This window comes from Dromiciops gliroides, chromosome 2, assembly GCF_019393635.1.
Source record: "Dromiciops gliroides isolate mDroGli1 chromosome 2, mDroGli1.pri, whole genome shotgun sequence".
Lineage (NCBI taxonomy): Eukaryota > Metazoa > Chordata > Mammalia > Microbiotheria > Microbiotheriidae > Dromiciops > Dromiciops gliroides.
This window is the reverse complement of record NC_057862.1, coordinates 465,733,763-465,746,658: the sequence shown is the minus strand read 5'-3', so window position 1 is coordinate 465,746,658 and position 12,896 is coordinate 465,733,763. Positions and strand designations below refer to the sequence as shown.

Sequence of the window (12,896 nt, the reverse complement as noted above, 5' to 3'; positions counted from 1 at the left end):
TCACCCCAGAAAGTCCAATTCTAATCTTGTTTTGGGACCAGCCCAAGGGTATAATAGAGATGGAGAGTGATTCTTTTGGTTACTTTCTTTCTTTCTTTCTTTCTTTCTTTCTTTTGGTGGGGCAATGAGGGTTAAGTGACTTGCCCAGGGTCACACAGCTAATAAGTGTCAAGTGTCTGAGGTCAGATTTGAACTCAGGTCCTCCTGAATCCAGGGCTGGTGCTTTATCCACTGTGCCACCTAGCTGCCCCCAAGATTGATTCTTTTGTCTAGCTAGGTTGAGCTGATGGGATTATACCACACCTAGGCTTTGTCCTTTGTCCTTTCTTGAGAGTCTTTTGCATACTTTTCCCAGATGTCATCATAGAGTTCATTTTAATTTGGACCATCCTCAAGTCATGTCAACCAATGGAATTGAATGATGCTAACCAATTAGCTTTGATTAATGTATGATGACCTTCCACAATCAAAAGAGGATTAAAAAGCCTTGATCTCATGAGGGTTGTCATCTTGGCTTTATCCTGACTCTTGCTTTGCCCCCTCTCTTGACTCAGAATGCTATGGCTTGGTGCTTAAGATGGCGTAGGTATTGTAGGGCTTCTGAACTCTCCTTAAGACCATATGTGGGGGTAGCTAGGTGGCGCAGTGGATAGAGCACTGGCCCTGGAGTCAGGAAGACCTGAGTTCAAATCCAGCCTCAGACACTTGACACTTACTAGCTGTGTGACCCTGGGCAAGTCACTTAACCCCAATTGCCTCACTAAAAAAAAAAAAAAAGACCATATGTGGTATGGCTCCAGATTCAGGAGGACCTGAGTTCACATCCAGCCTCAGACACTTGACACATACTAGCTGTGTGACCCTGGGCTAGTCACTTAACACTCATTGCCCTGCGAACACACAAAAATGTAAAAGAGCATATGTGGGGGGCAGCTAGGTGGTGCAGTGGATAAAGCACCAGCCCTGGATTCAGGAGGACCTGAATTCAAATCCAGCCTCAGACATTTGACACTTACTAGCTGTGTGACTCTGGGCAAGTCATTGTCCTGCAAAAACCAAACAAACAAAGAACATATGTGTTCTCTCTAAGAGACAGCATGGGTCTTCTGGGGCTTTTCTCCTGCTTGTGCTAACTGCCATGTGGTCAATTCTTTACTGGTATATTTATGATATTAATTAATAATAAATGCTTACTGTCAAAATGAGTGCAATAGCTATTAATATATAAGTATCAATAATTTTATAAAACACAGTCTAGCACAAATAATTTAAAAAACAATCTTTTCTCGGGGCACCTAGGTGGCACAGTGGATAGAGCACCAGCCCGGGATTTAGGAGGACCTGAGTTCAAATTTGGCCTCAGACACTTAACACACTTACTAGCTGTGTGACCCTGGGCAAGTCACTTAACCCCAATTGCCTAACCCAACCCCCCCCCCCAAAACCCCAATCTTTTCTCTAGGCTAAATACCTCTAGTTCCTCCCATCAGTCCTTTTATGACATGGCTACAGTTTCTTCACCATCCTAGTCACTGTTTTGACGATGCTTCAGATTGTCAATTTTCTCCCCCCCCCCAAATGGCACACAGAACTGGACACAACACTTCAGATCCAGTCTGACCAGAACCAAAGGTTAATGGAACAATTACCTCCTTTACTCTGGACACTATGTCCTTAATACTTCCCATGTCCACAATTATCTTAATTAAATTTCCCCAGACCAAGCATAAATGAGGTAATTTTCCTTAGGTAACTAGTGACTAGTCTCCTTTTGGATTTCAGAATGTGTCATCTTCCCTTTCCAGAATACTCTCAAGTCAAATTGGTTATTCTTTGCACTAAAACAGACGCATCTTACATTCTCCAATTCCAGTCTCAGGCTTAGGTTCAGGCTCAACCTTCTGCTGGCTTGGTGGGTTTTGAGTTATTTTAGGAAACATTATTTGATAATCACTTAGATTAATCACTTTTTATCTCCATCTCTTCCCTTTTCCCCTCTTACTGAAATAAAAGTAATAAAATAAATAATAAATAATAATAAATAAATAAAATATAATAATAATAAATAATAAATTAATAATAAATAAAAATACAAACAGGTAAATATTACACTGTTTTCACCAACTCAAAAAAAAATTTCAACATGCCACACAGATCACCCCCAAAGCTCACAAAAGATTTAAATGTGAGTAGGACTTTGAAGACAAAGAGGAGGTAGAGAAAGGAGTTAGTTTAGGTAGTGTAAATAGGAAGTATAGACAGAAAGGTAGGAATGAGGATTGTATGTGTGTGGAGGGGAGATGAACAGTGAGTAGTTTCATTTGCCTAGTGTGGAGGGTGCACATTATACAAGAGTACCAAATAAGATTAGGAGAAAGACTTGGGTCAAAGTATGGGGGGATGAAGCTTTTTAAACCCCACCAAAAAAGTTTGGACATCAGTTTATATGTCTTCTGTTTTTGGATGAATATCTTTTTTTGTTTTGTTTTGTTGTTTTGGGGGCAGGACAATGAGGGTTAAGTGACTTGCCCAGGTTCACACAGCTAGTAAGTATCAAGTATCTGAGGTCAAATTTTAACTCAGGTTCTCCTGAATGCAGGGCCAGTACTTTATCTACTGTGCCACTTAGCTACCCCCTGACTGAATATCTTTTTTTTTTTTAAGTGAGGCAATTGGGGTTAAGTGACTTGCTCAGGGTCACACAGCTAGTAAGTGTTAAGTGTCTGAGGCCAGATTTGAACTCAGGTACTCCTGAATCCAGGGCCAGTGCTTTATCCACTGCACCACCTAGCTGCCCCTCTGAATATCTTTTTTTTTTGGGGGGGGGGGTGAAGCAATTGGGGTTAAGTGATTTGCCCAGGGTCACACAGCTAGTAAGTGTCAAGTGTCTGAGGCCAGATTTGAACTCAGGTACTCCTGAATCCAGGTGCTTTATCCACTGAGCCACCTAGCTGCCCCCCTCTGAATATCTTTTAATTGATAATGAGAAGTGAGATTATTTCCTATACTTTTCTTTTCTTTTTTTTTTTTTTGGTGGGGCAATGGGGGTTAAGTGACTTGCCCAGGGTCACACAGCTAGTAAGTGTCAAGTGTTTGAGGCCATATTTGAACTCAGGTCCTCCTGAATCCAGGGCCAGTGTTTTATCCACTGTGCCACCTAGCTGCCCCTATTTCCTATACTTTTCAAAGTAAAATCTGAAATCCTAAATTTAGAACTGGTTCAATGACTGAACACAGTCATGGATGGGTCAATGTCAATTTGGAGGTAAATCTCTAGTGAAATGCCCCAGGGATTTGTCCTTGGCCCTATACTTTTCAACATTTTTATTAAAGACTTGGACAAGGCAACATGCTTGTCAAACTTGTAGATGACAGAAGTCCGGGGAGAATAGGTTACACATTGTATACAAAGTCAAGGACCAAAAAAAAATTAAATAGCTTTGAATGAATCAAAACTAAAAAATATTAAATTAGAATAGGGAATAAATGGAATCAATGGCACAAATACAGGATACAGAATGGGGGAAGATGTAGCTTGATAACAGTTTATTTGTGTATTTTTTTTAAAGTAATAAACAGGGGGCAGCTAGGTGGTGCAGTGGATAGAGCACCGACTATGGATTCAGGAGTACCTGAGTTCAAATCTGGCCTCAGACACTTGACACTTACTAGCTGTGTAACCCTGGGCAAGTCACTTAACCCTCATTGCCCCGCAAAAAAAAAAAAAATCTACCAGTGTTTAAAGTAATAAACATTTTTATTTATACTTTTTGGTTCCAATTTTTATCCCTCCTTCTGTCCCTTCCCTTCCCCCTCCCTGTGGAGGTAAGCAATCAGATATAAGTTATACATGTACAATTATGTAAAATGTTACCATATCAATCATTTTGTATATGAAAACTTGAACAGAAGAAAAAAATGAAAGAAAGTGAGAAATAGCATGGTTCAGTCTGTGTTCCATCAATATCAGTTCTTTCTTTGGAGGTGGCTAGTATGCTTCATCATTAGTCCTTTGAGATTGTCTTGGATCATCATACTGTTGAAAATAGTTAAGTCTTTCACAGTTCTTCATCAAACAATATTGTTGTCTCTGTGAACAATGTTCTCTTGTTTCTGCTCTCTTCACTATACATCAGTTCATACAAGTCTTTCCAGGCCTTTCTGAAATCATCCTGCTTGTCATTTCTTATAGCACAATCACCATCATAAACCACAGCTTATTTAGCCATTCCCCAATTGATGGTCATTCCTTTGATTTCCAATTCTTAGCCACCACAAAAAGAGCTGCTATAAAAATTTTTTTTTGCAAGCTTTTCTTCTTCTCTCCCTCCCCCCCCGCCCCAAACAGGGCTTTGAGGGTTGAGTGACTTGCCCAGGGTCACACAGCTAGTAAGTGTGAAGTGTCTGAGACTGGATTTGAACTCAGGTCCTCTTGAATCCAGGGCCAGTGCTCTATCCACTGTGCCACCTATCTGCCCCAGTTATCAAAATATTTTAAAATTTTTTACAGGCCCCAAATTAAGTATCCCAGGATTAGATGACCTTTGAGGTCCATTCCAACTCACATTCTGTGTTTCATTATGTATAGGGAATCTTAGCTAAACAGTAAGATAATTATTATAGAAATAAGCCTAAAGTCCTAGATGGGTTTGAGTTATGCTTGGAATCATAAGATCTGAAGTAGAAAAGGACCTTAGAGATAAGCTGTATGGGTAGACATTTAGGTTTTTCATTGGCCAAAATATAGTCCTGAAGTAAAAGGGCTTTGATGCTGAAAGATAAGTATAATAAATGTAAAGGTATGGAGGACAAAGGAGGAAAGTAATAAGTTTTTATATAGGACCTACTATGTGTCAGGTGTTATGCTAAATGTGCTATAAATATCTCATTTGATCTTCACAACAATCCAGTGAGGTAGGTGCTGTTATGATCCCCAGTTTACAGCTGAGGAACCAGAGGCAGACAGAGGTTAAGTGACTTATGTGACCTCTCTCTTAACTGCTTCACCTCACTGCCTCAAAGACCAAAGTCTTTGTTTCCTTAAATTTTCTTTTTGTTTTGGTTCAAGTACATTTGTAATGGTAAAATAAATTGAATTTGGGGAATATCTTACTCTAAGTTAGATAGGTATCCATAACAGAGGGCTTTGTTCTTCACTCAGACCTAGGGGTTGAATTAATCCTAACCTGAAGAAATTCTGTCTGATTGGAGGGGGGAAAAAGTAAATGCATCGGGGGCAGCTAGGTGGTACAGTGGTTAGAGCACTGGCCCTGGATTCAGGAGTACCTGAGTTCAAATCCAGCCTCAGACACTTGACACTAGCTATGTGACCTTGGGCAAGTCACTTAACTCATTGCCCAACCCCCCCCCCCAAAAAAAAGCAAAAGTAAATGCTTTGGTGAGTATTTTTGAGGTATGGTATTGAGTACATTAGGACCCATAGACCACTTTGAACCTGGGGTAGTTAGTTACTTTGGGAGCCTCAAATGTGAGATGTTACAACTAGTTCAACTTCCTCATTTTAATCATAAGGAAACCAAGACTCAGAGAGGTGATGATCTGCCTAAGGAAAGGAATAGAAGAGCTGGGATAATACTATGTCTTCTGACCTCAAACCCAGTGTTCTCCCCTGTATACTATTTCTTTCTCCGTTAGCACACAAGATGGTGTTTTATAAAAAGTAGGAACTCAGTATATTTCTGTGGATTGGTTCATGACACAATGTCCCACACCAAAGGAAGCAGAATCATTATCCAATAATTTTAAAGGCTATCTCAAAATCCCCCAACAACAATTCAGATTAGACTTTTAAAATAATAATACAAAAACCACAAAATATAAACAGGGATAAGGTCTGGATCTGCAACTTCATTGGCGTAGGGAAGTCCTGGGTGAGGAAACTACTAACAACATAAGTCAGTACCTCCTCTATAACTTAGCATCTTAGAAAGTTGCCTAGAGCCACACAGGCACTATGGGTCAGAAGCAGATCTTGAACCCAGGTATTGTTGGTTTTGAGGCCAGCTCTCTCTCTACTTTGCCATGTTACCTCTTTATAAATAAAATATGTTTGAGAATAACTCTCGGGGGCAGCGAGGTGGCGCAGTGGATAAAGCACCAGCCCTGGATTCAGGAGGACCTGTGTGATCCTGGGCAAGTCACTTAACCCCCAATGCCCTGCAAAAAAAAAAAAAGAGATTAACTTTCCTAACTAGAAAATATAAGCCCACTTTTTATCTGATCTGTGTCTTCACCCTTATAGGCCTTATTTATTACTAAGCCATGGCCTAGTGATTCTAATCTTATCTCTTTACCCCGTTGTCCTTCCTCAGAACTGACCACCTTAATTTCAAACTAAACCTTAAAGATTTATGTTACAATTAAATCCAACTTTTAGTTATCTAATCTTTTAAAATAAATATTTATTCAAATCAACCATTTAACATTCAACAGACATTTATTAGGTAACTACAATACTCAAAGAAAGCAGTTTGAGGCACTAAGGAAGATACAAACATAAGACAAGGTCCCTGCTCTTAAAGGAACTTTCATTCTAGTGAGACAAACATGTAAACAAAGAATGGTAATACAAATAAAACTCAGTAAATGCGCATAAGTACAAGCAAAGTATGAGAGTTTTAAGGAAACCATGTGTGACCTGATACAAACAGAAGTAAGCAGAGTCAGGAGAACCATTTATTCAGCAACCACAATAATGTGTAATAGTAGGGCAGGGCTAAACTCACCTCCACCCCACTCAGCCCTGATATATTATTAGGGGAGAATATATCTTTATGGAATTGATGATTCTGAGGTGTGAACAAGGCTTTAACACTTCTACCCTGTTAATCAAAGATTTTGACTAAGACTTTTTGTTTGTTTTTGTTTTTTGTTTGTTTGCAGGGCAATGAGGGTTAAGTGACTTGCCCAGAGTCACACAGCTAGTAAGTGTCAAGTGTCTGAGGCCAGATTTGAACTTAGGTCCCTCTGAATCCAATGTCTGTGCTTTATCCATTGGGCCACCTAGCTGCCCCTAAGACCTCTTTTAACTGTAGTGATGGTGACAGGAAAATTGTGTGATTGGCTGAGGAAACTTTGTAATGCCTTGTTGTTTGTTGTTGTTTTTCCTTCTTCTTGAAGAGGACCAATGATATCAGGAAGGTGATGTCTTGACTTGAAAGTGAATTAGTTGTGGCTGCTGTTGAGGCTACAATTGAGCTGCAGCCATGGCCATCCACTACCCCATGGCTGTGGGCCTCAACAAGGGCCACAAAGTTACCAAGAACGTATCGAAGCCGCGACATGGCTGCTGCCATGCGCGCCTGACCAAACATACCAAGTTTGTGAGAGATATGATCCAGGAGGTGTGTGAGTTTGCCCCTTTTGAGAGGCAGGCCATGGAATTGTTAAAGGTCTCTAAGGATGTGAGCCCTAAAGTTCATCAAAAAAAGGGGGGCAGCTAGGTGGCGCAGTGGATAGAGCACGGGCCCTGGATTCAGGAGGACCTGAGTTCAAATCCGGCCTCAGACACTTGACACTTACTATCTGTGTGACCCTGGGCAAGTCACTTAACCCTCATTGCCCCGCAAAAACAAAAACTAAAAATAAATAAAAATAAATTTTAAAAGGTGGGAACTCACATCCAAGCCAAGAGGAAGAGAGAGGAGCTCAGCAACATCCTGGCTGCCCTGAGGAAGGCTGCTGCCAAGAAGGACTAAACTGGACCCTGCCTGCCTTTCTCTAATTACCCAATAAAGATTTGACAAAAAAAAAAGTTAATTAGATTAAGTGAGGCAGGGCTGTGTAAAGTCACCAGCCTCACTCTCTCCTTCAGAGCCATCCTGGTCTAGATCAGGATGACTGGAGATAGCCCAGGGATGCAGTGGGAGACCATGGCCTTTTGAAGCTATGGTCTTTCCCAGGTCTCAGTTTATTTGAGGCAACACCCATTCAGTGATTTAATATTAGGCAAGAAATGAAGCAAAAGTTGGCTTCTTTTACCTACTTAAAAAGAAAAATCCAATTCGGGAGGGGAAGACCCTCAGGGTTTCTGGCCAGAACAGAAACAATTGCTATTATTGCCCTCTATTTTTTTTATTCATTTGGATTTGCTTTATTGTGTCTTGGTTTCTCATCAAGTCACTAGTTTCCAGTTGTTCAATCCTAATTCTTAGTCAATTATTTTTGTCAGAGAGCTTTTCCATTTGGCTTTTCAAGCTGTTGACTTTTTTCTCATGTCTTTCCTGAATTACCCTCATTTCTCTTTCCATTTTTTCCTCTACCTCTCTGACTTTATCTTCAAAGTAATTTTTGAGCACCTCTATGGTCTGAGACCAATTCATATTTTTCTTGGAAGCTTTGGATGTATGAGCCCTGATGTTGCTATCCTCTTCTGAGGGTGCACCTCTATCTTCCTTGTCACTAAAGAAACTTTCTATGGTCCTCACCTTTCTCTGTCTGCTTATCTTGCCTGTCTTTTACTTGACTTTTAGCTCCTTAACGTGGGGCAGTTTCCAGGCTGCACTATCCCAAGCTTCAGAAGGTCCCATGTTCTTCACTCACCTGGCCTGTTCCCTGGTCCGTAGATAACCCCAGGCCAACTTGCTAATTAACCAGACAGCAAAACTTTGTGTGCCATGGTTGTTAGCTCTGATGAACCTGTGCCCTTCCCCCACCTGGGCCACTGCTACTCAAGCCTGGTTCCCAGCAGGGGTGAAAAACCCAAGTTCTGCCTCAGTACCAGCAGAGACCCCTTTAATCTCCTCCCTGACAAGTGCTAAGCCCTCTCACCAGACTGTGAGCTTAGTTCCAGTCAACACTGGCACTGTAGCTGATTCAGAGGCTCTGGGGGTCTCCTTCCCAGGCTCAGCCTGCCTGAGATGGATCTGTGTCAGCGTGACTGTGGGGTTGGGCTCCAGTTCTTCCTCAGCACAGCAGCCCCCTCCTTCCAACCTTCTAGCTGTCTTTGGTTGGAAAATGATCTCAGTACATTCTTCTGTGGATTTTGCTGCTTCAGGAATTGTTCTATGGCATTATTTGGATGTTTTTTGGAGCAATTGTGTCATGAGTTTGAGAGCTCACTGCCTTTCCTCCACCATCTTGGCTCTGCCATGGTACTCGAAATAATTACTATCACACTTATTTTGAATCTACTAAATCCAATGAGACTTGGGTTTGGGACCTATTATTGGCCAATCAGTGAGAGCCAGAGTAATTTGGGTTTAATGCCTTGTGAAGCTGGTATAAAAGGAGGGAGCTAATCAGAACTGAAGAGATTGGAGTAAGGAGACAGGAGATAGCATTCCAGCTAAACTCTTGAGGAAAAAATAATTGGGGAGAGGGGAATGGAAGAGGGGAGAGAAGCAAAGCAAAAGAATGAGGCATATGTTGTCAGACATGACAAATATATTGGGGGTTTTTTGCTTAGCTATACTTTATTACAAAGGAGGAGTTGATTGGAGGGAGAGGTTGTCATTAAGAAGTGACAATGATCTAAGAAAAGAAAAAAGCAATGTAGCTCACAAAGACTCTATAGTTCTTATCTCAACTGTCACTTGAGCACTAACAGGATCGGTCATTCTTCAGAGCTCAGCTACATCTCCCTCTTAGGGCTCTAGGGGCAATATTAAGGGGTTGGAGGATCTTTCTAATTCTATAAGATCAAGTATGTGGTTCCATGTGTTCTTCCTAAAGTCAGTGTTCAGTGATTGGTACTCAAATGCCATGTAACGAATATCAATTAGCTTTCAAAAATAGATATTTACTGAAACAATATAGCAAGAACAGAAATTCAAAACATTTCCCTAAGCAGGGGCACACTTTCACCTCTCTATCTGGAGAGTAACTGGGGAAAGTAAATTGCAACTTAAAGTGGTTACTTCAAGACCTTAGCTTTGTTAAGTTTGTTAAATTCACTTCTCAGTGTTGTGAGAAAATAATAGGTTTTGGGACACCTAGAGGCCCCCTCAAGGGGATAATATTAAGGTTGATTGGATTGGGGGCAGCTAGGTGGCACAGTGGATAAAGCACTGGCCCTGGATTCAGTAGGACCTGAGTTCAAATTCAGTATCAGACACTTGACACTTACTAGCTGTGTGACCCTATGCAAGTCACTTAACCCTAATTGCTCTGCCCCCCACCCAAAAAAAAGTTTGATTGGATTGACTTTGCTGATTAACTCACATAAAGTTAACTTAAAACCACAACTACCTGAAAGCCTGCCCCTCAGAGGGTGTGTTCTCTGAACTCTGACCTCAGCATGTTCTTTTTTTTTTTTTTAGTGAGGCAATTGGGGCTAAGTGACCTGCCCAGGTTCACACAGCTAGTAAGTATTAAGTGTCTGAGGCCTGATTTGAACTCAGGTCCTCCTGACTCCAGGGCCAGTGCTCTATCCACTGCGCCACCTAACTGCCCCCAGTGTGTTCTTGCTCTTGGACCACCCTCAAGTCCAGTAAGCCAATAGATTTGAATGATGCTAGCCAATTAGCTTTGAGCAGTGTGAAAGGCTGCCTCTCCTCTGGATGGAAGAAGCTCCCAGAGACAGGCTTTCAGATGTGGAGGACTTGGAGAAAGAAGGAAGCCAGGCTGAGCTCTATCTCTCCCCTAGGCTAGATAGGCCTTCTTAACTTTCTTTTTTTTTTGTTTTTGCAGGGCAATTGGGGTTAAGTGACTTGCCCAGGGTCACATAGCTAGTAAGTGTCAAGTGTCTGAGGTCTGAGGTTGACATTTACTAGCTGTGTGACCATGGGCAAGTCACTTAACCCTCATTGCCCCCCCCCCCAAAAAAAAAAAGAAAAGAAAAGAAAAGAGAGAGAGAGTCCATGGATAGCTTAGTATGGGAAAAAGCACCCTCTGTACCAAACTTTCAGAGTTCAGGGAGGCCTCATTACACCTCATGGTCAGAGGGAAGGAAAGAGACTGAGTCTTTCCACTGAAGCCTTTTGTACTCACTTTTAGTTTGGCTCTTCTTCACTATGTGGTAAGTGGAATTCAGCAGCTAGCTGCAGAATACTTGAACATGCTTTGAAGTGGAAGGCAAGACCCTTCCAAGCCTCATCATTAGGCCCTTTGAGGAGTAAGCTCACTAAGTATCCGTGTGGGTTGGATATAAGCAAAGCAGATGGTACTTGCTTATAAATTAATACCAAGGAATAGGTCCTTATTGTCCAGTTCCCCATTACAACAACATAAAACATTTGTTGTTATTGTTGTTATTTTAGAGTTCCAAAGAGGGAAAGAACATTTCCAACTGAGATGTGTGTGGAAGGCTCTGTGGAGTTGGTAGTATTCTAGCTGGATCACTGAGAATGAGTAAGATTTCAACAGAATCAGATGGCTTAGAGAATTCTAGCTATCAGCAACTAAATGAGCAAAAGATACATGGTTGGGATGTGTTCACAGACTAGCAGGTAGTCTCATTTGGCTGGAGTACAAAGATAGTAGTAGTAGGAAGAAGAAGAAGAAGAAGAAGAAGAAGAAGAAGAAGAAGAAGAAGAAGAAGAAGAAGAAGAAGAAGAAGAAGAAGAAGAAGAAGAAGAAGAAGAAGAAGAAGAAGTGGTGGTGTAGTAGTAGTTGTGCTAGTATTTGTATAATTTTGGAATTTTCAAAGCATTTTATATACGGTAATTCAGTTGATTCTCACAACAGCATTCTGAGGCAAGTGCTACTAATCATGCTCATTGTAGAGATATAGTAACTAATGCTAAGAGAGGGTTAGTGGTCACATAGTATCTGAGACAGAATTTGGAATCTGGTCTTACTGACTCTAAATCTGGCAATATCTCCACTATGTGTAAGAAAATGCTGCAAATGTAGGTTGGAACCAGATTTTAGAAGGTCTTAAACGTCAGACTTTATTGAGTCAGGAACAGGGAGCCACTGAAGGTTTTTGAGCTTTGACATGATCAATAGGAAGACTAATTGGCTTCAGTGTGAAGGCTATATTGGAGAGGTTAAAGGCTGGAGCCCAGGAGATTTTATTAGAGAATATTGGAATAATTTAAACAATAGATAACAGGGGCTGGACTAGGGTGGTGATAGTGGAAATAGAGGGGAGGGGACAGGACGGATGCAGAATAGATGCAGGAAATACTGCTGAGGCAGAATCAACAGGACTTGGCAACTGATTGGATATGGGGGACAGAGGAGAGGGAGGAGTCAAAGATGACAGAGAGGTTTCCAGTCTGGGTGACTGGAAATAGTAGTGCCATTAACAGAAATAAGGAAGTCAGGAGGAGGAACAGATTTAGAAGGAAAGATTATGAGCTCAGTTTTGGACATATTGAATTCGAAGTTAATCTGAATACTAATTAGACTTGTAAATTAATACCCAAAATTACCCACCCATATAATCACCTCTCAAATGATAATGAAAATAAAATGATCAATTGTGAAATAAATGGTTGAATAAACTGTAATTTGACTAAAGTACTCCTTCCAGTTACTGCAGAATCAGAATTATTTTTTTAAAACTGAAAGAGATCTTAGAGATCATCATCCCATCCTTTCCCCCTACCTTTGGCTAAACTTCTTCAAGAAATATATCAATTCATGAACTCTTATTTAGATTTCTGATGTCAAAAGCATTGAGTGGATTAACTTTTCAATTCTAAAAGCAATTATTAGGGATCTCAAACATATATAAATACATATAGATAGATGGACAAATAAATTGGAAGGACCCCCTGTGATATCAACAAGAGTTGCACAGGGAGGCAGCTAGGTGGCACAGTGGATAAAGTGCCAGCCCTGGATTCAGGAGGACCTGGGTTCAAGTTTGGCCTCAGACACTTGACACTAGCTGTGTGACCCTGGGCAAGTCACTTAACCCTCACATTGACTCCCCCCCCCCCCCCAGCAAAAAAAAAGAGCTGCACAGGATGGATAATCATGAATGG

At 41.1% G+C, this 12,896-nt stretch overlaps 1 protein-coding gene across 1 annotated transcript; it reads left to right on the top strand.

Moving 5' to 3' along the window:
* The first annotated feature begins 7,226 nt into the window (after window positions 1-7,226).
* On the top strand, window positions 7,227-7,718 carry LOC122739372 (60S ribosomal protein L36-like). Its single transcript, XM_043981135.1, has 2 exons — window positions 7,227-7,436; window positions 7,629-7,718. Exons 1-2 carry the CDS (start codon window positions 7,227-7,229, stop codon window positions 7,716-7,718), a joined length of 300 nt encoding a protein of 99 aa, XP_043837070.1.
* The last annotated feature ends 5,178 nt before the right edge of the window (window positions 7,719-12,896 follow it).

Excerpts from the sequence above, each read along its gene's own strand:
- LOC122739372 (XM_043981135.1), top strand. The coding sequence starts at position 7,227 with ATGGCCATCCACTACCCCATGGCTGTGGGCCTCAACAAGGGCCACAAA. Across the intron at positions 7,437-7,628 it reads CTAAGGATGTGAGCCCTAAA|GTGGGAACTCACATCCAAGC; the intron begins GTTCATCAAAAA and ends AAATTTTAAAAG.